This window comes from Amblyraja radiata, chromosome 11, assembly GCF_010909765.2.
Source record: "Amblyraja radiata isolate CabotCenter1 chromosome 11, sAmbRad1.1.pri, whole genome shotgun sequence".
Lineage (NCBI taxonomy): Eukaryota > Metazoa > Chordata > Chondrichthyes > Rajiformes > Rajidae > Amblyraja > Amblyraja radiata.
The window spans coordinates 13,588,966-13,615,210 of record NC_045966.1 but is presented as its reverse complement, the minus strand read 5'-3'; the positions used below and the strand labels follow the sequence as shown (position 1 = coordinate 13,615,210).

The window sequence follows — 26,245 nt, the reverse complement described above, 5'->3', positions numbered from 1 at the left end:
TGTTGACCCAATCATCCCTGGGATCATTCTCGTAAAAGTTTATAAGTTTCCTTTTACTTTGCAGTCAGCTGTGAGATCTCAGCTGTTGTACTTTCCTGGGTCAGGACTGATTTGGGAAAATGATGACCGTGATCATATGGGGGCCAAATCCCTTTGTTCGAGTATAAATGAAACCCCTTTCATTTAGGACAGTTGGCAACCCGTTGTGCAGCAAGTTAAGTCAAGTCAACTTTATTTGTCACATACACATACAAGATCTGCAGTGAAATGAAAGTGGCAATGCCTGTGGGATTGTGCAAAACAACAGATCAGAACCAGTATTTACATTTTTTTAAAAGACACAACAGTAACTCTCTCATCCTCTCTGTTTTCGCAGCGTTACAGCGGAGGCGCTTGCCTGACGGTAGCAGCTGGAACAGTCCGTTGCTGGGGTGGCAGGAAATGGTAAATTAGTCATGTAAATCCAATTAATTTAACTTTGAGATTATTTGAACATATGCATTGATTCTCCCTCAATGCTATCTAATGCCCCTGTCCCACTTAGGAAACCTGAACGGAAACCTCTGGAGACTTTGCGCCCCACCCAAGGTTTCCGTGCGGTTCCCGGAGGTTGGAGGTGGTTGCAGGTAGTGGAAGCAGGTAGTGGAAGCAGGTAGGGAGACTGAGAAAAACCTCCGGGAACTGCACGGAAACCTTGGGTGGGACACAAAGTCTCCAGAGGTTTCAGTTCAGGTTTCCTAAGTGGGACAGGGGCATAAGAGTGCTCAAGACCAAAGGCAGAACAATAAACTTGCAACCCTATGAATCAAATGATATGGTACACCTTGTGAGACAAATCTAAATGGGTCCATGGGATTTGGAAACTCGCTCATAATTTCCATTTAAAAAAAACAAGGGCCTAGACCCCACCAAACAGTTTTGTCAATTTCCCTTGTCTTGAGAAAGCTGTGGATGTGAATCAATATTGTTCGATTCTCTACCAGCTGTTTTCAATTTCCAATCAAAAAATTTTAAGGAGAATAAATAATGTTTGCATATTATGCATTACAAACTTGTAAATAATCATAATTTATATCTCTGAATCTGATATAATGGATCACGTTTTTCTGGAGGAAGTTACTGAGGTTACCCTGCCCACACTTACCACAACAACTTTTCCACATCCAGGAGTCCGGTTTCATGTCTTTGATGGCCTATAGCCAATTTCCGTGGCTATTAACACCAGGAGGGCTTTCAATGCTAAATAATCTTGTGCCAACAAAACATTGCAGAAGCCTTTAACAACGGGCAAAATCCTACCCCTAACTTTGGCATTTATCAAAACAGTTTAAAAAGTTTATAATTATTTAAAACAAATCTATTAAATAAAATAATTATTAAGAAAAAAAAAACAAAGTATCATTTAAATAGATGAGCTTATAAAACAAAACAGGAGCAAGAGAAATAACCTAAACCACTCAAATCTGCCCACCAATAACTAAGACTCCCCCATGACCCTCTATTCCTTCATCCTTCAAAATATTTATCTATCTGCATCTTAATTATAACTAATGATTGAGCCTCCATCACCCTCAGAAGTGAATTCCAGAGATTCACTGCCCTGAGATTTCAACGCACACGTTTTCAATAACTGACCCCATATTCTGTAGCCTTGGTTGTGACTCTCCCATTTGTGGGAACATCACAGCATCCACCTGTTGAGACATATTACATGTTTGAATAAATCACCTGTAATTCTGCTACACTTTAAGGAATACAGGGGCCCAAACTGTCTAGCCCAGGGGTGTCAAACTCATTTTAGGTCACGGGCGGGAATGGGCAAAATGCGCCTTCATGCGGGCTGGATCAGTTGTGCGCGCGCGCTCCCACAGCTTTCCTTGCCTTCGTTTTTTCAACCTGCTCTCATGTGTCTCAGTCTCTGCTAGAACAACAAAGTGTTTCACTTAAAGAATTTTGTTTCCTATGAAGAAGATTGTCTAGCGAGCATTACTTTTATGATTGGTATTAACCTACAGTCGTAGGCTACAAGAAAGTTGTGATGAGGGAGAGAAAAAACGAAGCTATTTTGGCTAAGATTGTTTCAGGAGCCACACCCTTTCCATTAATAAACCATTTCAGATCGAACATTAGCAGACACAAATGTAGACCTAACAAAACAAATTGTAAATGTGGGCTACACAACTGCACCTAATTTTTATTAGCCTGCTTCCAGCAACAAAGTCAGACAATAAACACAGTTAGCATCTGATTTTTATTGGAGTGATCACATTTACAATAATAGAAGTCAGAAAATGAATGAATCACAATATTATGACACTAAATATTTCATAATGCATTTTGCTTACATGTAGCAGTGCATCGAACAGTGACACTCATATTTCACTTGCTGCTTCCAGACACCTGACATCTCTTGGCTTTAACCAGCCTGTCAACATCAGAGACCAGTTTCTGAGCAGTTGTGATTATTATAATGTCATTTAGATGTGTGTGTGTTGACTGCGAGTGCAGTTTGGATTTGTTAATGTTCATTATGGAGAATGTTTGCTCACAGAGATATGTTGTCCCGAACATACAAAGGATCTTAGAGGCAAAGTCTGTCACAGAAACATAGAAAATAGGTGCAGGAGTAGGCCATTCGGCCCTTCGAGCCTGCACCGCCATTCAATATGATCATGGCTGATCATCCAACTCAGTATCCTATACCTGCCTTCTCTCCATACCCCCTGATCCCTTTAGCCACAAGGGCCACATCTAACTCTCTCTTAAATATAGTCAATGAACTGGCCTCAACTACCTTCTGTGGCAGAGAATTCCAGAGATTCACCACTCTCTGTGTAAATTCTTTTTCTCTCATCTCGGTCCTAGAAGATTTCCCCCTTATCCTTAAACTGTGACCCCTTGTTCTGGACTTCCCCAACATCGGGAACAATCTTCCTGCATCTAGCCTGTCCAACCCCTTAAGAATTTTGTACGTTTCTATAAGATCCCCCCTCAATCCTCTAAATTCTAGCGAGTACAAGCCGAGTCTATCCAGTCTTTCTTCATATGAAAGTCCTGACATCCCAGGAATCAGTCTGGTGAACCTTCTCTGTACTCCCTCTATGGCAAGATTGTCCTTCCTCAGATTAGGAGACCAAAACTGTACGCAATACTCCAGGTGTGGTCTCACCAAGACCCTGTACAACTGCAGTAGAACCTCCCTGCTCCTATACTCAAATCTTGGGGTACTGATAAAATGAGTCCAGACCCACAGTCTCAAATTTATATTTCAAAGCCGAGTTACACTGAACTTCAATTAGTTCCATTTGGAGTTCCTCCGCCACATCTGATACTGCGTTGATGGCAAACGGGGAGCAAAATAGTGAGAATTCCTTCTCGAGCTGAGTGAAGACTTGGAAACGATTCTGAAACTCACTTTGCAGTCGTGATATTTTGTCCTTGTACCTGTCCATGTTGTCATTATTCCCAAGAGCAACACGCACAGACAGCAAAGAGGGGAAATGAGCTGTGTTGCTCCAGGATAATTGCATCTCCCACAGGCCTAATTTAATTTGAAAGGCACGAATGCTATCGTAGTATTCCGTAACAAGTTTGTCGCGGCCTTGCATGTTAACATTAAGCACATGTAAGTGCTCTGTTATATCCACCAAAAATGCAAGGTCATGAAGCCAGTCTGGGTCATCCAACTCTGCCGCTGGCTTCCCTTTCTCGTTCATGAATAGTCCAATTTCTGAGGTTATCCACTTTGGTGGCAAAAACAGGAAAGTAGACTATTATCTGAATGGTGGCCGATTAGGAAAAGGGAAGATGCAACGAGACCTGGGTGCCATGGTACACCAGTCATTGAAAGTAGGCATGCAGGTGCAGCAGGCAGTGAAGAAAGCGAATGGTATGTTAGCATTCATAACAAAAGGATTTGAGCATAGGAGCAGGGAGATTCTACTGCAGTTGTACAGGGTCTTGGTGAGACCACACCTGGAGTATTGCATACAGTTTTGGTCTGCTAATCTGAGGAAGGACATTCTTGCCATAGGGGGAGTACAGAGAAGGTTTCACCAGACTGATTCCTGGGATGTCAGAACTTTCATATGAAGAAAGACTGGATAGACTCGGCTTGTACTCGCTAGAAATTAGAAGATTGAGGGGGGATCTTATAGAAACGTACAAAATTCTTAAGGGATTGGACAGGCAAGATGCAGGAAGATTGTTCCCAATGTTGGGGAAGTCCAGGACAAGGGGTCACAGTTTAAGGATAAGGGGGAAATCTTTAAGGACCGAGATGAGAAAAACATTTTTCACACAGAGAGTGGTGAATCTGTGGAATTCTCTGCCACAGAAGGAAGTTGAGGCCAGTTCATTGGCTATATTTAAGAGGGAGTTAGATGTGGCCCTTGTGGTTAAAGGTAGCAGGGGGTATGGAGAGAAGGCAGGTACAGGATACTGAGTTGAATGATCAGCCATGATCATATTGAATGGCGGTGCAGGCTCGAAGTGCCGAATGGCCTACTCCTGCACCTATTTTCTATGTAATTGAAAAATACGTTTGAGTACAACCTCTCTGCTCAACCAGCGGACTTCAATGTGGTAGGATAGGCCTTGTCCAATATTACTTTTGAACAAAAAAGTGTCAAATTGCCGATGGTTGAGTCCCTTGGCTCCAATAAAATTAACCCTTTTGATGACTACATCCACGACATTGTCCACTTTCAGGCTCCTGCTACATAACGCCTTGGTGTATAATACAATGACAATTCCAGAATTCCTGCTCTGGATTCTTTGTCTGAACTTCCTCTCTGAGTTTCGCAGCAACACCTGCCTATTTCCCGACCATGGACGGTGAGCCACCTGTTGCCATGCCGACACCGTGACTCCAGTCAACCCCCAAGGTCTCTGTCCAAGGCGTCGACGAGGCTGGAGGAAGCGTCATTCGCTGTTGTGGTGTTGTCATGGGAACCATCTCCACAAACTCCTCGGTGACGGTCAAAGATGCATCAACACCACAAATAAATATTCCCAATAGAGCTACATCAGTCACGTACATCGGTGCTCTCATCAATTGCAATAGAGAAGGCAATAAATGACTTCATTTTGTCTTTTAGTTGACTATTCAAATCTCTTGCAAAGACCACGATTCTCTCTGCCACAGTATTTCTTGACAAGTTGATATTACCAAAAGCCTGTCTCTTCTCAGGGCTCACCAACTCAGCTGCCATCAGCATGCATGCTTTGATGAATTCCCCTTCTGAGTCTGGCTTTGACACAGCAGCTATTTTGTTGGCAATAATATAGCTGGCCTTGACAGCTTCATCATGAGTCTCTCGACTTTTGGTGAACACTGATTGATGTTTTTTCAGAGTTGCTTCAAGCTCGTTTACCTTTTTACGTTCTGAAGCATCCTGCGTACTTGTCTTATTTTTCTCCGGGTGACGTCTCATTGATATTGTACTCTTTTGCCACAGCCACTTGTTGCGAGTACATTACAGGTTTGCCATTGACCTCACAGAAGGAAAAAAGATCTTTCTAATTATCGTTGAATATCCGACCTTCGATGTCAACTTTTCTTTTCTTGGAAAGCATTTTGAACCATAGCAGCAAACAGTCTCAGCCTTGCTATAGGTGTTACTTACCCGAGTACTCTGCGTGTTGATACTGTGTCTGACGACATAAGTGGAGCCCTCGTGGTCTTCAGTGCAATGTGGTAGGTGCTTATGCACAGCGGGTAGTTAACTGCCATCTGTTGCTTTCTAAGTACACACGAGCTGCCGGCACAGACAGCGGTGGGAGAGAGTGCGGACTCCGTACAGATACATAATAAATGGTCGTGAATGTACCCTTCCCCCCCCCCTCAATTATCCCGTAGGCCGAATTGGACCCCTTCGCGGGCCGCATCTGGCCCGTGGGCCGGTAGTATGACACCCCTGGTCTGGCCTCTTGTGGTAGGACGACACTAGGCATCCCAGGAATTAGCCTAGTTAATTTCCTTTGTCCCCCCAAATTATTAGAAACAAGACCTTCAGCCCAGCTTGCCCATGCTGACCAAGATGACCTATCCACACTAGTCCCACCTGCCTTTGTTTGGCCCATATCCTTCTAAACCCTTCCTATCCATGTACCTGTCAAAATGTATTTTAAATGTGATAGCACCTGCCTCAACTACATCCTCTTGGCAGCTCGTCCCATACGCACCACCCTTTGTGTGGAAAACGTAGCCCCTCACGTTCCTATTGAATCTTTCCCCTCTCACCTTAAAGCTATGTCCCCTGGTCTTAATTCCCCACCTCTGAGTAAAAGGCTCTGTGCCTTTACCATATTCCGCACTGTTCATTTTTGTTTTAAGGAAGCGGACCAAATTTCTGCACAATATCCCAGGTGCGGCCTTGCTAATATCTTGCATCCATTGTTCGGCACGGACTTGTAGGGCCGAGATGGCCTGTTTCCGTGCTGTAATTGTTATATGGTTATATGGTTATAACTTTGACACAGCCTCCCTATTCTTAAATTCCAGCTCCATGCAGACAAAAGGCCAACATACTGTTTGCCATTTCATTGCTTATTGCACCTGCCTGTCATTTATTGTGATCATGCAGCAGATTCATTTGCAGTTACTCTCCATTTAGATAATAATCCATCGTTTGATTCTTGTCACAGTGAATGACCTCTCCCTTCTCCACATTAAACGTCACATACCAGATCCCACCACCTCCCATAATCCCCAATCACTTTATCCATCTATATGTCATTGTAGGCTTATGGGTCATTCACCAGTTTCAACTTTGGACAGGATCTCAGAGCAGTGTCCCCAGTGTAAATGTTGGGGGAAATCTCATCAAGCTGCTCCTCTCCTGCTGGATACCAGCAATGGAGCACAACTTGGAATTTGCTGCAATTTCAAGCATTAATGTTTTTGCAGAGGAGTGCGAATGCTTGCCCTTGTAACCTTTGTACTTTATATTGCAGTTCCTTGTGCATACTTTACTGATACACTTTTTTCTTGATAATTATTGATATTTATAAAAGTTTAATGGTTTTTTAAACCTTTAATTCATGAACAATGCATTTAGGCAGGGATATATCCAGGAGGAATTCCCAAATGGAACAAAATGCTACTAACTTACCTGACAACCACAATCAGGGGGGGGAGGGTACATTCACGACCACCATTTTTAAACTGGATACGTGTGTGGGGGTGGGGTGGGGAAACTTTTAAAAATATTTCCCCTGCACGGAGAACCCGACCTTTTCTGTCGGGTCTCCGTTGTCGTTGGGGCCGAGCACCGTGGAGCGGCCTCCAACCGGAACGACCTGGGGCTCCAGTCGCGGAGATGCGGACTACTCACCATCGTGGAGCTGGCCGAGTTCTGAGCGGGAGGAGCGGTGGTGGCGCGCTGCTGCGGCCCGACCCCGGAGATTCGGGGGCTCCAGCCGCTGGCCCAGTGGACGGTGACACTGGGAGCACACGGGTCACTGCTGGGAGACCGCTTTTCGGGGCTTCCGCAATGGCGACTTCTCCCGCCCGAGTTGCGGGGTTGAGGATGACCTGGAGCAGGGCCTTACATCGCCCGGCGCGGCTTTAAGTGGCCACGGGACTTGTTAGCGCACGCTGGGGGCTCCAACACCAAGACCCGGAGCGCGGCCTTGCATCACCCGGCGCGGCTTTAATGGCCGCGGGACTTACTTACCATCGCCCGCCGGGGGCTTTGACTCTGACATCGGGAGGAGAATGAGGAGAGCAGGGGAGAGATAAGACTTTGCCTTCCATCACAGTGAGGAGATTCACTGTGATGGATGTTCGTGTAAATTGTGTTGTGTCTTGGTTCTTCTTCTTGTTTGTATGACTGCAGAAACCAAATTTCGTTTGAATCTCTGGGTTCAAATGACAACAAATAAATTGTATTGTATTGTATCAAAAATCAATTCAATGTCTGTCCGTACAATGAAAAGATCGTTAATAAGCACAGAAAAAGATTGCATGTACATTGACAACCAATATAGTTGCAATTATTGATGAAACAAGGAACTGCAGATGCTTATTTACATAAAAGGACACAAAGAGCTGGAGTAACTCAGCAGGTCATGCAGCATCTCTGGAGAACATGGGATAGGTGATGTTTCAGGTCTGGACCCTTCTTCAGACTTATGATCAGTCTGAAGAAAGGTCTCAACCTGAAATATCATCCATGCATGTTCTCTAGAGATGTTACCAGGCCTGTTGAGTTACTCCAGCATTGTGTGTCCTTTTAAGTTGCAGTGCCCCAACATCTGTATTATTTGTTACCTTGGACCTCAATCCTTCTATTATTGTATCTTGATTGTGCTTTGTGTGTCTTTCATTTGGTCATCCTGTTGGTGTATTTAAAAGCAAAATAATTTGTTGGTCACTATATCGTGCCAGACTGGGCAATAGGCTAACAGAACATGTGCAATCCTCTCTGAATCTCGCCATTTCTTATGATGAAATGTCATTGAGTGTAGAGGATGATTTCCTGCTGTCCTGAAGATGCATAGTTCACCTGCACTGCTGAAAGTTCACTCTTAGTTAGCGCTGTCCTGCCGATTACAGGGACAGCTTGTTCATGGCACGGAATTACTGTTCTAATCATTCAGAGATTTATAACTCATAATGGCAACATGCCAGATGATCATATCACAGGTTTATATGGCAGCTCTGTATTTTGGCCCAATAAAGCATTCTGAACAAACCATGATACAACAAGAGTGTTGTAGATAAGTGTAGATTAGTGGGTGGACATTATAACATGGGTGGGAGTCATGTTCTCCCTGCATGGAAATTGTCTTCTTGACATTTGCAGTGTTAAGCTTTTGCTAAACATTTGAGCAGGGATATTGGGACACGGTAAGATGAGAAGTGGACCAAGAGGGAAGGGGGTAACTAAAAGGAACGAAAAGTTAAAGACATTTGCTGATAATCCTCCATCATCAAATTGGTACTTTGTTTTATTATTCTAATAATCCATCTGAAACTTCTGTAAATTAACATCAAGGATTTTGTAGGAAGGAAAGCATCCATACCAAGTAACAACAGTAGGCAGTTAGTGGAAAAGCAAATTTATTATTATCCAATTTCTGTCCATTATCTGCATTGTTGAAAGCTATTCACAATTATTGGACTTTATAACACCTGCACAATTATGCAAATTTCATCTGCAACACTATTAGTAAATGAGACATGACTCCAGACGTACCACAAAGATCAGTTCAAAGCATAATAAAGGGAAGCAGGACCTTGGAAAAACATTCTACAAAAACACATACAGGTTTTAATCCTATCGATGGGTTGTGTGACATTGAGAAGATGAGAGATCATGGGAGGATAAGCAACCTCTCCATAATATTCAGTATATTTATTTTCCACTGTCAAATGATGAAATTGGTAATATTTGTTCATTCTTTTCTTCCATATTTCAAAACTGGCACACCATTAATGAACTATTAACACAATCCTGTATATAATCTACACAAATAAATGTATTTGAGGTAATAGAGCCACATTTGATTGTCTAGTCTTTACATTATCTCAGTGCATGGACATTAAAATTATACAATCAAAATTAGACCATTCTGAAAAATATTGAATTGAAAACTACAAGGTGGACTCATGTTCTTCTTTCCTGTAAAAGGCACACTGTTAGCATTTGAACTGACAGCGTTTGTATTTTATGTTTATAGAATTAAAATTTAGGAAAATATTAAATGATGGTAAATCATTTTTAATTAATCTTACCAAAATGGCACCATTTCTGAAGGACTTTATATCCTTGTAAACCTGATTATGTCAAAACATTGCAATTAGGCAGATTATAGAAACTAAGATCTTAACAACTTATATTATTCATTTTCTTTTAAAAAAAAGATCTGAATTGATAAGCTGTATTAAATTTATTCACTGAATTGAATTAAGCGTTTTAAAATTTGACTAATTTATTTAATTCTTCATGATATATGCGTTCTATGTTTCTAATAATGCTATTGTGAGAAAATTGATCCATAAACATGCATGGATGTGCACATTTTTTTAAAAAATGTCATTTTACATCCTCCAGTTCCACTTATTTACTATTGGAAAGGTGTAACTGCGTTCTCAGAGCACATTCTATAGGACACCTTTGAGTGTTGTGTCTTGTGCTGTTTTTATCAATAATTTGTTGTTTTTTTTTGTATTGTGACAATTACTTTCCAGTTGATATCAGAATTAGACAATGAGCAGACTTAACTAGCAATTTGTAAAACTAATTTTATTTTGTGAAGCCAGGTAATGTTATAAGCTCTTATCTCCTCCCTCCATGTACCAATCTCAAACCCTTTCAAATGTCTTCATATTATTTCCCATGGTCTCATTCAAATTCAATCACAAGTCAATCCAAGCACAAGATGTTTTTATTGTAGTATGTTATAAAATACTGTATATTTTTTTCATTTCATTAACACCAGATGCACTTCCTTTCAAATGTTGTTCCTTGCTACTCGGCCAGAAACATTTGATTTATCACTCACTTTGAATTAAATCCAAATCATTTAAGATGAGTCAATTACATGTAGAACTGCAACAACCTAAGTTACACATGGTTTGATCTTTTTTTAGGGCACCGTATGTACTGAAATAATATCAAAAAGCTTTAGTTTCTGTGAGAAGCTGGGTACATTCAACTTTGCTTCATAATTACAACGTATAAATCCTCCACAATTATCCTTGTTAAAGAAAGTATGATGTGCGAAGATATTGTTTCTAAACTGATAAAGGAACTAAAATCAGCCTATAATACATCACCAGAAACTGCATAATTAAAGGATCTGCTTCAAATCTGAAAAATATATCTATGCATTTGTTACTTGGTTATCTATATATATTGCGTAGCTAAATACAAAGACAGGGTTATGGTTGTATTCACAAGACAGAATACAAAAAGAACTATGTTTGTGATATTTACTCATCTTATTTCAATAGAGGGATGTAGTGGCGTGGTCTGGAATTGGCTGGTGTTAGAATATATTTTTGCTTTTGCTGAGTGATGGCTAACATAGAAACACACCTGTTTGGTGCTGTAGACATAATTCTCTTGTTTCTCCTAAGGTGCGGAGGGCAGAAATAAAAATATACATGTTGTTCTCCTCTCAACGGGTCCAGCCCAAGTAATAGAATTTCTTTTTTTGATAAAGCACCTTTTTGCAGAGAAAAACCTTGATTAAAAACAGCTGGGCTTTAAGTATGTAATTACCCTGTTTATTCTGCATCTTGGCAGGTACGACGCAGAGTTGGTGTCAAATCTTATGAGAAGAAAACTATGAATTGTCAGCAACTTTGCAACAGCATGCAAAACAATTTAAATCAGGTCTTTGCCTGCAGTATAGGTAAAATGGTTAAAATCACGAGTCACAAACTACACTGAAAAACTGTAGCCATATTTCTCTCCTAATAAAAGTACAATCAGATATTAAAAGAAAAAAATGTTTTTGGTACTATAATCATGGGATCCAATTTTTCTAATTGTCCATAAAATATAAAATCCTCGAAAAGGACTAGCCAAACAGTAGCCCATACATCCATCTTAAATAACACTTTCATCCCAGCTATGAACTATAAATACTCTATTCATTTTTACTGGGCTCTACAAGTCACAGAAAACCAGGTCAGCACCACTGAGTCGCTCAATAGCAGAAAACCCAAATAAACAAACATCTCTTTCCTCTTGTTTAATAGCAAGGGCTACTTACAGAATGGGACTTCCACAGCACCAGGCCCAATTCATGATTACACACAGGCTATTAGTGCAGCAGGTTTCTGCAAATATGGGTGACTGGGGATCAGAAATTGGGGATCAGTTTTAGTTTTTAGAGATACAGCGTGGAAACAGGCTGTTTGGCCCACCGATCCCCGCACATTAACATTATCCTACACATTAGGGGCGATTTACATTTATACCAATCCAATCAACCTACAAACCCGTACGTCTTTGGAGTGTGGGAGGAAACTGAAGATCTCGGAGAAAACTCACGCAGATCACGGGGAGCACGCACAAACGTGCATATAGACAACACTCGTAGTCAGGATTGAACCTGGGTCTCTGGTGTTATAAAGCAGCAATTCTACCGCTGCACCACCATGCCCAATTGTTAAAGAGCAATGATTCAGGGAAAAAAATAATTTAAAAGCTTAAATTTCTGGCATTAGAATGCAGTGAAACTTTTACTTTTAATTATCTTTTGCTAAATATATTGTGCTAATATACAGGATTGATATTTTTTAAATTCCTCCTCACCCAAAGATACCACTTTGTTACACCACAAATGTAAAATTCATACATCTGCTAGTTGGGCATACTCACCAAAATGAATTGTGGCTACATTATTGCTGGCAAGCAGCAATGTAGAATTCTGTTGTAATTGTGGAAATGATGTCCAACAACACACATCACCACCCTATCTCCTACTTTCAACCTCTCATGCCAATTTTCCAGGCCGATCGCCACTGTATCACAGGAATCAAACAGCTTTAAGGGTTTTATGGCTAGTTTTGCTGCAATTGCAAATGATGATTTAAATGACCTAAACAGGTCCAAATCAATTTAACACACAATTTCAACATTCTGTTTCGGTTGGCTGCAGTTTGAGCTCTTGGTCAAATCAACCAATAGAATTGGTATACCAGATATTGATGAAAACAGCAAGAAACAGATTTAAATTATTTTGTCTGAACCACGTTTGATGTTAAAGCACCACAGCTGATTGATGTAGTAAATTCTAGGACAGAGCAGAGAACAGTAGTTTACAAATAAGAGGGGGCATTTATTTCAGCATTTTCCACTCTCTGGTTTCTTTCCCCAAAGGCAGTTCCTCACAATTTCACCAAGTCTGCAAACTTAACTGCTATAATTACAATATCTTGAATTATCATCCTATCTGAGGAACAGCGATCATGAGTAGAAAACTAAATTTCCCTGCATTATGGTGGTATAGTCTCCAAATATTCCAACTGTACACCAAACAGAATCAAAAACATGACTGACAGATCAACTGGAAATTTACTGACTACATAATGTAACTGCAATCTACCCAACTGTTAAAAAATCTAAACTTTGTTTAATCACCAGAATCAGTTCTACTCTAATACCTCTTTAAATGCAATAAGATGCTTACATTAGGGAATGTGTCATCCCCACAGAAACTAAAAGGGGATTTTCCTAATTAATATCCTGGAGCTAATCACAGAAGCCATGTTGGCCCCATTATGGAGCATAAACATAAATCTATCAGCATTGATGAACCAACTGAACAAAATAAAGTTCTAAAATATCACATTGCCAAAGGCAATTAATTGACACATAGTCAAATATGGCCACGGTAAATTCCTATAAGTAATGTATCACAAACTCTTTTTCCATAGAGCGTGGCACACATTATCCACACTCGACGAGTCAAATCATTTCCAGAAATATGTTTGCCCTCTCAAATCAAACGCCAAATTTTTTTTTAGGTAGTTCAAATACCAGACTGTTGATCAGTATATTACAAAATGATCAATTTTTACACATTTACATTAGAGCAATGGCCAAGTTTACTTGTACAACACAGAATTCAATGATGGTTATAAAGTAAAACTTCATCAGGCTCAAATTCCACTTATATATAAAAAAACATACAGTTAAAGAAAATACTAAGCATGTTACCAGTTCTCCTGCATTAACAATAGAGTAAACTGTCCAAATTGGCTACATTACTTAAAAAGCTTAAAAAAGGCACAATTTTCCCTTTTCTGATATACACTGTAAACTTCTCATTAGAATACATGCATAAAATCAAACTGGTGTCACAGTACACAAAAATAAAAGTTCACCACAAAATACATGCAGAATTTTCCAATATACAGTTGTTAGGCTATAAAACTGCTTCCTTTTCACTCCAGCCCAGTCCTAACCCTCTGTAAACCATATGTAGTGCATATGATATAATGGCAAGCATTTGCAGGACAAACATTTCCAAAATTCCATCACATTGCGAAAAGCTATGGTGGGTAATTTTAAGGCAATTTGTTTTCCTGTTTTAAGGCAGTCACTTGTGGTGAAACCGGAGGTGTTTGGCCATTCCAGCCATGACTTTTGGTAACTGGTTGCTAATAATCTCCACCAACATTTCGGGGAACTCCACGCTGAGTGTCTTTGATTGCATAAAGGTATAAAAACAAAACTGCAAGAGCCCTTCCACCAACTAAAAGAGAAAATAACAAGAATATTAGCAAACCGAAACAAAGCACGCGTAAAGTCAACATTTCTGAAGGGGGATTTAAAATTGTGAAAATGTAAAAAGTATTACACAGTAGACTTGCTAACAGTGGACATGCCGGATTTCTGAGGTGTTATAGTTTGGAAAAATATCTTGAGATAGAGAACTCCTGGTGAGCAATCTTATTAGATTGATTGAAAATTACATGGAAGCAGGCCCTTTGGCCCACCTGGTCCATGCTGACCATCTATCACACCCTTATAAAAACAATTGTAAAAAATGTATATGAAGTGCTGGCTCTGACAGTAAATTATTACATGAACAAAACCTTATTTATATTCGCCACCCTGATCTTAGTCAAATTTGCCATTTTGCTGTGTGGAAAAAGGAAAGTTTCACAACACAACCTAAAATTCACTATTCCTTTGTTTAATCTGTTTCCAAGGTTTGTTGATAAAACTCATTAATTGCACTATTGTCAACTCATTTAATGTTATAGATCTATAGATTATAATAATTTGTATTTTCAACCCTCATCTGTTAAACAGAGTGAACGTTAACATTTTAATATTTAAGAAAGAACTGCAGCTGCTGGAAAAATCGAAGGCAGACAAAAATGTCGGAGGAACTCAGCGGGTGAGGCAGCATCTATGGCGAGAAGGAGTAGGCGAACTTTCGGGTCGAGACCCTTCTTCTGACTGATGTTGGGGGGGGGGGAGGGACGGGAAAAAGAAAGGAAGAGGCGGAGACAGTATGTTTGTGGGAGAACTGGGAAGGGGAGGGGAAGGAGGGAGAAAGCAAGGACAACCTGAAATTAGAGAAGTCAATGGTCATACCGCTGGGGTGTATGGGAATATGAGGTGCTGTTCCTCCAATTTGCGCTGGCCTCACTCTGGCAATGGAGGAGGCCCAGGACAGAAAGTTCAGATTCGGAATGGGAGGGAGAGTTGAAGTGCTGACCCACCGGGAGATCAGGTTGGTTAGTGCGAACTGAGCAGAGGCGTTGGGCAAAACGATCGCCAAGCCTACGCTTGGTCTCGCCGATGTAGAGAAGTTAACACCTGGAACAGCGGATGCAGTAGATAAGGTTGGAGGAGGTGCAGGATCCTTGGAAACACTGCTTGGATCCTTGGATGGAGTCGAGGACAGAGGTAAAGCGACAAGTGTAGCATTTCCTGCGGTTGACAATAGACAATAGGTGCAGGAGTAGGCCATTTGGCCCTTCGAGCCAGCACTGCCATTCAATGTGATCATGGTTGATCATCCCCAATCAGTACCCCGTTCCTGCCTTCTCCCCATATCCCTTGACTCTGCTATTTTTAAGAGCCCTATCTAGCTCTCCCTTGAAAACATCCAGAGAACCTGCCTCCACCGTCCTCTGAGGCAGAGAATTCCACAGACTCACCATTCTCTGTGAGAAAAAGTGTTTCCTCGTCTCCGTTCTAAATGGCTTACTCCTTATTCTTAAACTGTGGCCCCTGGTTCTGGACTCCCCCAACATCGGGAACATGGGGAAAGGTTGCAAAGGGAAGTACCCGGGAGGGGGTGGTTTGGGTGGGAAGGTGCAAATTGGCCAGGGAGTTACGGAGGGAATGGTCTAATAGTATTTTATGAAGGAGAATGGCAGTGTTTAGCAGGCACATTAACCAGTCAATGCCAGCATTGGTGATTTTAAGATTTTAGTCTCTACACAGTGATATAAAGTAGTAAACTTTATTGAACGTTTTGATGACAGGATAAGGAACGAAGTGAATACTTATTTTCTGTGTAGCTCTGAGGCCAAAATAGTAAAACTTTATTTCATGAAACAGGGAACAATGCAGCAGAGAAACAGGCCCTTTGCCTAAGATGTCTGTGCCAACTGTGATGCCAATTTAAATTAATTTCATCAGAATACACCTGGTACTTCATAAATGCTGCTATTGTCTCTGTTTCCACCACCCATGCACATACCATTCCACAGTGCCCTCCATAATGTTTGGGACAAAGACCCATCATTTTTTATTTGCCTCTGTACTCCATAATTTGAGATTTGTAATAGTAAAAACCACATGTGGTTAAAGTGCACATTGTCAGATATTAATAAAGGCCAGTTAATAAAGGCCACCACCACTTCCAAGTTCCCCTCCAAGTTGCTCATCATCTGGACTTGGACATTTACTGTGGTGGTGGCAGATTACCAGGCCTTCTCAAGTATGGACAATGAACACTGTAGTTGTTCAGGTCCTGAAAAAATAAAAGCTATTACATTTCCAATTTGCCTCTGCAGGAAATGTTTACCAACCAATAATTTAATTGATGTTAGCATGTCTGCTGGAATACTTGAAACATTTACTTTTCCCCAGAATTTTACTTACATCATGCATTGAATCCAAAAGTTTAGTCAGCTGATAAAAACGATGCCAGTTTTGGCTCGAGCTTCCCTCTTTCTTCACTATGGCTTTCCCCAGCTCTTTTATGTACGAGGTTCGAATCTCATCAAACGTAGCCTGGCTCTTCAAGCCATCTGTTGGTACTGCAGAGGAAGAAAAACACCTTTTGTGATTTATGCAATGAGAGTAAGCAAAAGCCATAACATAGCAATAGATGATATGGGATATAAATGGGAAATAAACGGTGGGCCAAAGGACCTGCTTCCATGGCGTATCCATCCACCATCAATCAGTATTAGCCGAGTCCAAGTGTGGCTCCAATCTATGTCCTATCGTAGACCCAAAAATTACTGTTATTGAGCCTAATTATGAATTGACTAAACAGACAAATTTAATTTAGTACATTGATGTGCACAAACTTTTAAGTACAATTACTTTAAGGTCTTGATTGTACACCAACTGATTATTTATTTTCAGGATATGGGCACATTGCTAGCAACACTATCAAATATTGCCCATCACAGGTGCCCTCAAGGTGGTGAGTCACCTTCAATAATTGCTGCCGTCAAAGGCATTTAATGGATCCAACTTGAGATAGCTAGTTATTAGGATAAATTGCCCAGGGCACTCATTAAGTAGTTCGGTGCTCGGTCAAGCATGACAGAAACGACATGAGGATTTTTGTTTGGTTTGTGGGTAAATCTAATGGCAAGATCACTGTTGGAATTTTAAAGAGGAAGTAGATCAGGCAATTAATGCAAGATCAGGAATTTGAGAGATGTGAAGAATTGGCACAGAAGAGGCGGTGTTCAGGAGCAGATGAGTATGATCAGGATGATGGCAGGATAGGCTGAAGGGGCCAAATGGCATACTCCTGCTATTTTCTTGTTCTTGTATTCTCTTTATAATTTTTCTATATGACATTACAAAATTAGAAATCAGTTCAGTTCATTGTCACGTGTACTGAGGTACAGTGAAAAGCTTTTTGTTGTGTGCTAACCAGACAGCAGAAAAACAATACAGGTGCACAACCTTTTATCCGGAGTTCCGGAAACCGAAAAAATCCGAAAACCGGCCATTTTTCCCAGGATGTCGTCTGCACACCAAAGCTCGCGTTTGGCGCCAAACTTGACCCGAAAGGACCCACGGTCAACCCAGGTCTGTACTACTGTAGCGGCTGCCTCCTACCCGGAGACCGGGGAGACACTTAAACATCTGTAAATCATTGCTTAAATGTTAGTCAGTTAGTTTGGAGGGCTTTTATGTGAAGGGGGGGGGGGGTGAAGGGGGAAACTTTAATTCTTAGTCCCATACCTGGTCGGAGAGGCGGGGAGCGGTCAATGCCTTACCGTGTCGCCGTGCAGTAAGCTCCGGAGCGCTGTGACCGCCGACTCCCAGCTGGGGCTGCGGGCGTCCGGCCGCGGGCGGCGCCGGTTGTAGCTCCGACCCCGGCAACTCTACCCCTGGCTGCGCGGCGCTCCAAATCCAGCGCGGCCCGCGGCCGGACGCCCGCAGCCCCAGCACCGCTGTGGCCGCCGACATGTTGTGTGTCGGCGGCCACAGCGCTCCGGAGCTTACCGCACGGCGACCCGGTAAGGCATTGCCCGCTCCCGCTGGTATCCCCGCCCGCTATTGGGTGACGCCGCCGACTCCCAACATCGCGGCGCTGGGGCTGCGGGCGTCCGGCCGCGGGCCGCGCTGGATTTGGAGCGCCGCGCAGCCAGGGGTAGAGTTGCCGGGGTCGGAGCTCCAACCGGCGCCGCCCGCGGCCGGACGCCCGCAGCCCCCAGCTCCGCGATGTTGGGAGTCGGCGGCCACAGCGCTCCGGAGCTTACTGCACGGCGACCCGGTAAGGCATTGCCCGCTCCCCGCCTCTCCGACCAGGTAGGGGACTAAGAATTAAAGTTTCCCCCTTCACCCCCCCCACCACATAAAATCCCTCCAAACTAACTGACTAACATTTATGCAATGATTCTCCGGGGAGGAGGCAGCCGCTCCAGACTTTTCAAGCCGCCCGCGCTACCTACCTAATATACGCTAAAAATCTTCCATTCGGAAATCCGAAAAATTCCGAAATCCGACAAGTGTCTGGTCCCAAGGCTTTCGGATAAAAGGTTGTGCACCTGTACATGATTACAGTCAATCCATTTACTGTGTACAGATAAATGATAAGGGAAAACGTTTAGTGTAAGGTAAAGCCAGTAAAGTCCGGTCAAGGCTAGTCCGAGGGACATCAATCAAAGAGGTAGAAATCGTCAAATAATATTCAGATAATCATGACACAATGTACTGATATAAGAAACTGGCCACATTGCATTAACCCGTAATAATTTATATATATTTATAACTGCACTGAGACTAACATCTACAAATTAACTGAAGGATTCACATGATGTGCCCAATCTAATAATATTACCAAGATGAATACCTACTTGTGCCAAGCAGCAGTAATGCCTTCATGCATAGATATTCTTCATAGGCAACCTTAAGGTTTCTGAAATCTACTGCAATGTTGCCCATTCCTTTGCACAAACTGTACATAGTTGACTGCTGCATCCGCTCCCTTTAATTAAAAAAGAAAATGTTAACATGTAAAATGTTAATATTCCTGTTATATTCCTTTACATTTGCTATTGAAAGAATTGCGAATTAAGTTTTTTACCCTGAACACTTTTTTATATTCAATATTTAGTCAATAGACAATAGGTGTTGGGGTAGGCCATTCAGCCCTTCGAGCCAGCACCGCCATTCAATGTGATCATGGCTGATCATCCCCAATCAGTACCCCGTTCCTGCTTTCTCCCCATATCCCTTGACTCCGCTATTTTTAAGAGCCCTATCTAGCTATCTCTTGAAAGCATCCAGAGAACCTGCCTCCACCGCCCTCTGAGACAGAGAATTCCACAGACTCGCAACTCTGAGTTCATGTTCTTTTAAGCAATGATAATAGTATGTTTGCTGCTAAACCCCTCTTGTGCCAAGAACATGCTGTTTTCCATTGTCATTTGTCTGGCATTAAGGCATCAATTTAAGAACAATGTATTTCAGATACTGTCAAGTTGGGCTTGAGTTTATTTAAGAATTATCTCAGGCAGCTATCCAGGAAGTACAACACAACTTTCAACTTGCGGTTTAAATATTTTACTGTGTGAAATGAACACTGAAACATGTACATTGAGATTAAAAAATCTTAAATATCGTACGAGTCTTGCAATTAAGGGTCTCAACCCGAAACACCACCAAATCCTCCTCTCCAGAGATGCTGCTTGTCCCGCTGAGTTACTCCAGCATTTTATGTCTATCTTCTTGTAATTAAGATGTCACTTAACTATAAAGATCTTAATCATTTTTATGCCCAAGGAGAAATTACAATGTCTCTTCAAATACTGTTGTTTATCAAAGAGATACTGTGCCTTGTGAATGACTAAATATTGGCAGCATTGTGCAAGATTAGTCAAGATCATCAAAAATTAATCTACTGATGATTCATTGTAATTGCATGAAGCACTGTCCTTAATCATACCATTCAATTCATTAACAGTGAACAGAAACATCAAGCAAAATAACAAAGTGCTAGATGAACAGCAAATTACACAGCATCTATGATGGAATAAACAAGGAACTGCAGATGCCGATTTACAAAAAAGACAAAAAGTGCTGGAGTAATTCAGCGAGTCGGGCAGCATCTCTGGATAACATAGATAGATGATATTTTGGGTCAGGTCTCTTCAGTCTAAAGAAGGGCCCCAACACAAAATGTCAGCCATCCATGTTCTCCGTTAGATGCTGCCTAACCCACTGAAATACTCCAGCACTGTGGTTTACTTAGAATCTATGGAGGGAATGGACAGACCAAGGTTGAGACTGGGACCCTTTCTTCAGACAAAGACTAGGGTAAGAAAGCTGAAGAGAAGTAGGAACGAGGCAAAGCCTGACAAGTAGTTGGTTAACAGTAGAGATAGTGACAAAGGCTAGAGGTGCAAAGGAGACAAAATTGTGTCAGGTAAGGAAAAAGAAGGGGTGAAAACAAACTTTCCCATGGCCAGAACTAACCATGGCTATCATTAGAGGCCATCAGCACCTTTATCAGCCCATCAAGAAGCAATGATAAAGCAAGAACAACTCTGAGATATCTGTGTCCTCATCATTCTCTCTGCTGATTGGCACAAAAATTGATGAGGACACATGATTTTGGTGCAATTACTTAAAAGGGAAAAATAGTACAGGTGCACAACCTTTTATCCGACGATCCAAATAACGAAAACCTCCGAATAGCGGCCATTTTTTCGGTCCTTGAAGAAAGGTCCTTGAAAACGTTCACCGAGGGCGGCCCGCAGAGGTGACAGCGGAACCTCCGGTCGGTCCTCGAAGAAAGGGGAACTAAATCCCCATTCATAAAAGAGAAGGTGAGGACATCTTCAGCCCTACCCTCTCCCCTACGCACAGGGTGTCCAAAGATGAGGATGGTGGGTGAGAAATGCAGCCAGAAGGCAAGGAGCAGCCCCTTTAGGTATTGAAACAGTGGCTGCAGCCTCACGCACTCCATGTACACGTGGTACACAGTCTCTTTCCAGCCCGCAAAAGTGGCAGGCGGCTGGCGAGTCTGTGAACCGCGGAGAGAACAGGTTGCAGGGAACACCTCGGTGCAATACCCTCCACCCCAGGTCCCCAATGTAGAGGGGGAGAATCCCTGCGTAGAGGGACCCCCACCGGGGGCCCCCCTCGCGACCGGAAGGGAACACCGACCGCCACTTGGTGTCCGGACGGTGGACCAGGGCGAGGAAGTGCAGGGTGTGGAGGAGGAGCCTGTACAGGACACGCCTCCCTGCGTCTCGGAGGGAGACGAAGGGTGTCGAGGAAAGGCGGCTCAAATTGTGTGGGACCGGCTCCCGGGATGGATTACGGCACCTTGGTCCGATGAGTACTTCCGGCTGAGCGGGGGCTTGCTCAACCACCAGTACTCCACACGTTTGAGCCCCCTGGACACCCGATGGGGCGGGACAGGGATACTTAGAATCTATGGAGGGAATGGACAGACCAAGGTTGAGACTGGGACCCTTTCTTCAGACAAAGACTAGGGTAAGAAAGCTGAAGAGAAGTAGGAACGAGGCAAAGCCTGACAAGTAATTGGTTAACAGTAGAGATAGTGACAAAGGCTAGAGGTGCAAAGGAGACAAAATTGTGTCAGGTAAGGAAAGAGAAGAAGGGGTGAAAACAAACTTTCCCATGGCCAGAACTAACCATGGCTATCATTAGAGGCCATCAGCACCTTTATCAGCCCATCGAGAAGCAATGATAAAGCAAGAACAACTCTGAGATATCTGTGTCCTCATCATTCTCTCTGCTGATTGGCACAAAAATTGATGAGGACACATGATTTTGGTGAAATTACTTAAAAGGGAAAAATAGTATTGTGAGAATTATGCAAGTGCTTATTAACTGCAACATTCTGGAACTTCCACAAGAGGATGTGGTGAAATTATGTGTCTCTTTTGTGCCCTAAATATTTGCTACCAATATGTAGCGTTCTGATGACGGCATCATATGATAGACTGCAAGCTTGCATCTCTTTTGCTTTACAATGGGGCAAGGTGGATCCCGGCCAAAATTGATTATTCATCAGATGTTAGAAATTAATAGGAAACCATTAGATCCCCTGTTCCATATATTTACCACTTTTCAGATGGTTAGCCAGTTTAGATTGATCTGAGTGTAAGTAAAAATCCATATTAAAACTACTCTATGGTTTATATTTTTTGTAATTATGCATTCCACCAGTTCTGTTATACCAGGGTGCACATGCATAACTTCCCTGTTAATCTCAACCAAATGTGTTTTTAAAATTCTATCTCTAGAGCTTACTGAGCTGGTTTATCTCATTGTTTATTAAAGTGATCTTGTGGTTTTCCACTCCCTTGCAAAAATTCCCTTATCTTTAGTCACAGTTTAATAGTTTGGAGCGCAGCAAGTTACTACCAAGTAACCTCCAAACTGGAACATGACCCACAATGATTGGAGCCACCTTCTTTTCCAATATCCTTCCTAGCAGGTAACACAACTCTATGTTTTGATAAGGGCTTTTGACCTGAAACGTAAACTGTTTTTCTTTCCGCCTGACCTGCTGGGTATTGAATAAAACGCTTTCTGTTTTTGTTTCAGATTTCAGTAAAGCACATGGTTTCCCCAATCATGAAATTCTTCTGAAATACCACACAAGCTTTGTTTCTTTTCTCCCGTCTGCACAGATCGCCTCCTCCAAAATAAGCATTTTGACAAGCCTAACAAAGAATAAATATCTGTGTGTTCTTGTGTTACATCCCAATTGTATTTCCCTTATCCTGCACGTTATCGATCATATCAATCTTGTTCTGATCCTTCATCTCTGTACATGGACCATGGAGTTGGCGGAACAAGATTAAACTACTGACATGGATTGAGGGATTAAGTGCTTCATTTCCAGGTTTGGCAGACAGTGACACATGGTGAACCATAAGTATCTGTGCTTGAGCCTGAGGTATACACAATCTGTATACTCAAGTAACAGGCAATTGCACTACAAGGTAATCAAAGGTATGGGGAGAGCACAAGGGAAGTGTTTTAGAGACAAGGGTGTGATTGGGTTAGCCATGATAACATTGAATAGCTTATGAGATGATGACACACAGTGCTGGAGTAACTCAGCGGGTCAGGCAGCATTTCTGGAGAAATAGAATGTGACGTTTTGGGTCAGAACCCTTCTTCAGACTGATTCAGATGATTGCATGTCCTTTTCCTGTTTCTTTTGCAGATTCACGTTACTTGGATCCCATTTCTCCTTTTCCTTTTAAACAAAATGCCACTCTACTAGTAAATGTTAGAGTACTACCACAACACTGGGATGTACTGTCAGCTATCCATTGCTGTCACTTCAAAGGGTGAAACCGATTGCCCAGCTCAGGTTCACAGCAATATTATGTTTTAATTAAAATAACTATTACCATATCATCATTTTGTTCTTCTTTCGAAGGCAAGTTTTTGGGATTATGAATATTTTTTAAGAATCACCCATGCCAACTTGTGATGCAGTACTTACTCATTGAAGACGAGATCCGGTGCAAAGAAGAGCATGCTACTATTGGAGTGTTTATAAGATCTCCAAGCAAGACTGAAAACCATAAGGGACATCCAAGAATATTGCAGTAACATCATTTGGTCATCCAGGTGTAAGGATCTGAATCCTGCAGAAAGAAACCAATATTCTGCATGATTCCTCTTGAATATCAGTAAACATCATTGGGCACTGTAGCACTTAGGTATGATCTTCTAACAAAAAGTTTAATTTCTCAAACAAACATTAAAATATTGCTACTCCCACAAGGTTAGAACTCGATGGATACCATCTTAAATACTTGCGTCATACCTTCAGCTTAGATGCCACTGGATGGACTAACTTATTACTAACTATTCGGAGATGTCTGGGGCGACCCCGGAGCGGCGGCCCACAGGTCCGTGGCCGGGGAGAGGCGCCTGCTCCAGCCTGGCCCCGCTCCTACTCCCGAAGAACCCATTCCTTTTCTTTGGGGATGCTGCCCGTTCAGCTGAGCCGCCGTAGCACCGCATGCGCAGCCCTGTACACGGCCGGCACTCGGCCTCCGCCAGGGCGGTTCGGCTAGACGGGCAGCATCCCTGGAGAAACGGAATGGGTGACGTTTCGGGTCGAGACCCTTCTCCGGAGATGTTGCCTGACCTGCCGCAGCGTCCCGTGTGTGTCCCCTCCGGTGGCCGGCGTTCGGGCCCCGCCACCACCAAACCTCTCCGTCTGAGTCACAACACCCTCCACCGAGCGGGCAAACCGACGGCCACTGGACAGGGAGAGGTGCGGCCTGCAGTCCCCGGCACCCCTGGGAGCCAGAACGGAGCTGGCACCGAAACCCAACCCCCGGCGACCCGGGCTCGACAACTTCGGCCAGGACACCCGAGCCGGGGGGGGGTGGCATAAAGCACTCACTGAAACGAAGGTCTGATAACCAAAAATAAAAAATAACACACAGCAGATCTGTACCCTCCCATGTTTATCTGTAGTGACCGGGGCTTGCGCAGTCGGAATGCCGAACTCGCTTATTGTGACAATCTTTGTAATTAAATAGTTTATAAGCACCTGCCTCTTGTGAATCACAAGCATATGTTAGTCATTCAGATGAAGTATGACAAATGGTATCCATGAAAATGTATGCTGGTAAGAGGTAAAAGTATGCTGGTAAAAGGACCTATTTAAGAATGACTATGCCTATTTTCAAAGCACAATGCATTATCACTAGAGCCAGGATGTTTAGGCACTAAAAAACTCTGAAATAGGCAGGCAAAAAGGCATAAGAAAAATTACAAAAAGGGCGCGAAATAGGCATTTATTGACAAAAAAGGCATAACAAGTCATGTATTTCCACCACCAAAATATGGTTAAAAATAATAATAAAGGTATACTACATTAAATGACCAAAGTTGCCTGGTCGCACATAATTACTAGCCTTTTTTTCGAAATTATCTGGTGTTAAACTATGCCGTCTGTCATACAGAATATGCTTCAGTTGTGAAAAACTTCTTTCTACCTCAGCTGAGGTCACTGGGACATACCCAAAACAAGCTACAGACTCTATATTCATGTCGTTATCTTGTGCATTACAACTACCTTTGAGAACTTTAGCTATGTTTGTATTTCTTCAAGATCTTTGTTAGCTAAAATCACTCTCTCACATTTTCCTTGTATGTCTTTACTACCTACATCGCCAGGAACTTTACGAATATCATCAGTTACTTTGTTGAAAACCTTCAAGTTATTCACTAATGTTTCACCACATTTCTCAAGGGAATTGATAGCTTGTGGGAAGTTTGCAAAATTGGAAGCAATAAATAGATTTTGGAGAAGACTGAACCAGCGGGCAGGGCACGAATGAATGAACGACCGACGGTGGCGCCCCCGGTTTCGCCCTGGTGGTGGAAAATTTCTTGCAATTTATACTATGATAGCACGTTAATAATAACATTAATATTAACGTGTTGACATAGAAAACATGGTATAACTAGAGAAAATAGCACGACCTTTTAGCAAAACAGCAAAAAAATGCTGATTTAGGCACTCGATTGTGAAAAAGGCATTATCTTGGTGAAATCATCAAAAAAAAAAGCATGAAAAGGCAAATCCTGGCTATAATTATCACTTACCTGGTAGAGTTTTTGCCCATTTCACAACCGAGATCATCTGTAGCCCACCCAAGTTATTCAATCCTGTCAGAAGCCGGTTAGGCGTATCGGGCAAAGAGCTGTCATATCCTGCATACAACAGATCTGGCTCAATCATCTCAAGGATCGAGGTTACAGATGGACTTAAGACAGGCAATGCAGGGCGCACGAGAGTAAGGTCCTGTGATACTGCCTTTGTTGTGGTTTCTGAGGTGCTGCTGTGTGGCGCTTTCATCTTCTTCTTTGTCTTCCGAGCTACAAATAAAATTTTAGATTTACTGCAGTGTTTCGAAAGAGGTGTTCCATCTGAGAGCGAAATCTTATTGGAAAGGCCATTGCTGTGACCGATAACACGGCATCAATTGATTATGGCTTAATTATGAGATTGAGTCATAGTCATAGAGCGTGGAACCCTTCACGGC

General features: G+C 42.4%; 1 protein-coding gene across 3 annotated transcripts in view; it reads right to left on the bottom strand.

Annotated features, from left to right (window-relative positions):
• Window positions 1-9,050: 9,050 nt before the first annotated feature.
• nr3c1 (nuclear receptor subfamily 3 group C member 1) overlaps window positions 9,051-26,245 on the bottom strand; it is a 78,816-nt gene continuing 61,621 nt past the window's right edge. For 2 of the 3 annotated variants that reach the window (XM_033029344.1, XM_033029345.1), the window contains exons 5-9: window positions 25,806-26,078; window positions 23,680-23,824; window positions 19,040-19,170; window positions 16,593-16,750; window positions 10,040-14,220 (exon numbers count right to left, since the gene is read on the bottom strand). In XM_033029344.1, the coding sequence (XP_032885235.1) occupies window positions 14,065-14,220; window positions 16,593-16,750; window positions 19,040-19,170; window positions 23,680-23,824; window positions 25,806-26,078 (863 nt within the window). In that variant the 3' untranslated portion in view covers window positions 10,040-14,064. Of the gene's footprint in view, window positions 14,221-16,592; window positions 16,751-19,039; window positions 19,171-23,679; window positions 23,825-25,805; window positions 26,079-26,245 lie in introns of all 3 variants that reach the window. The other variant, XM_033029346.1, reaches the window with a different exon arrangement.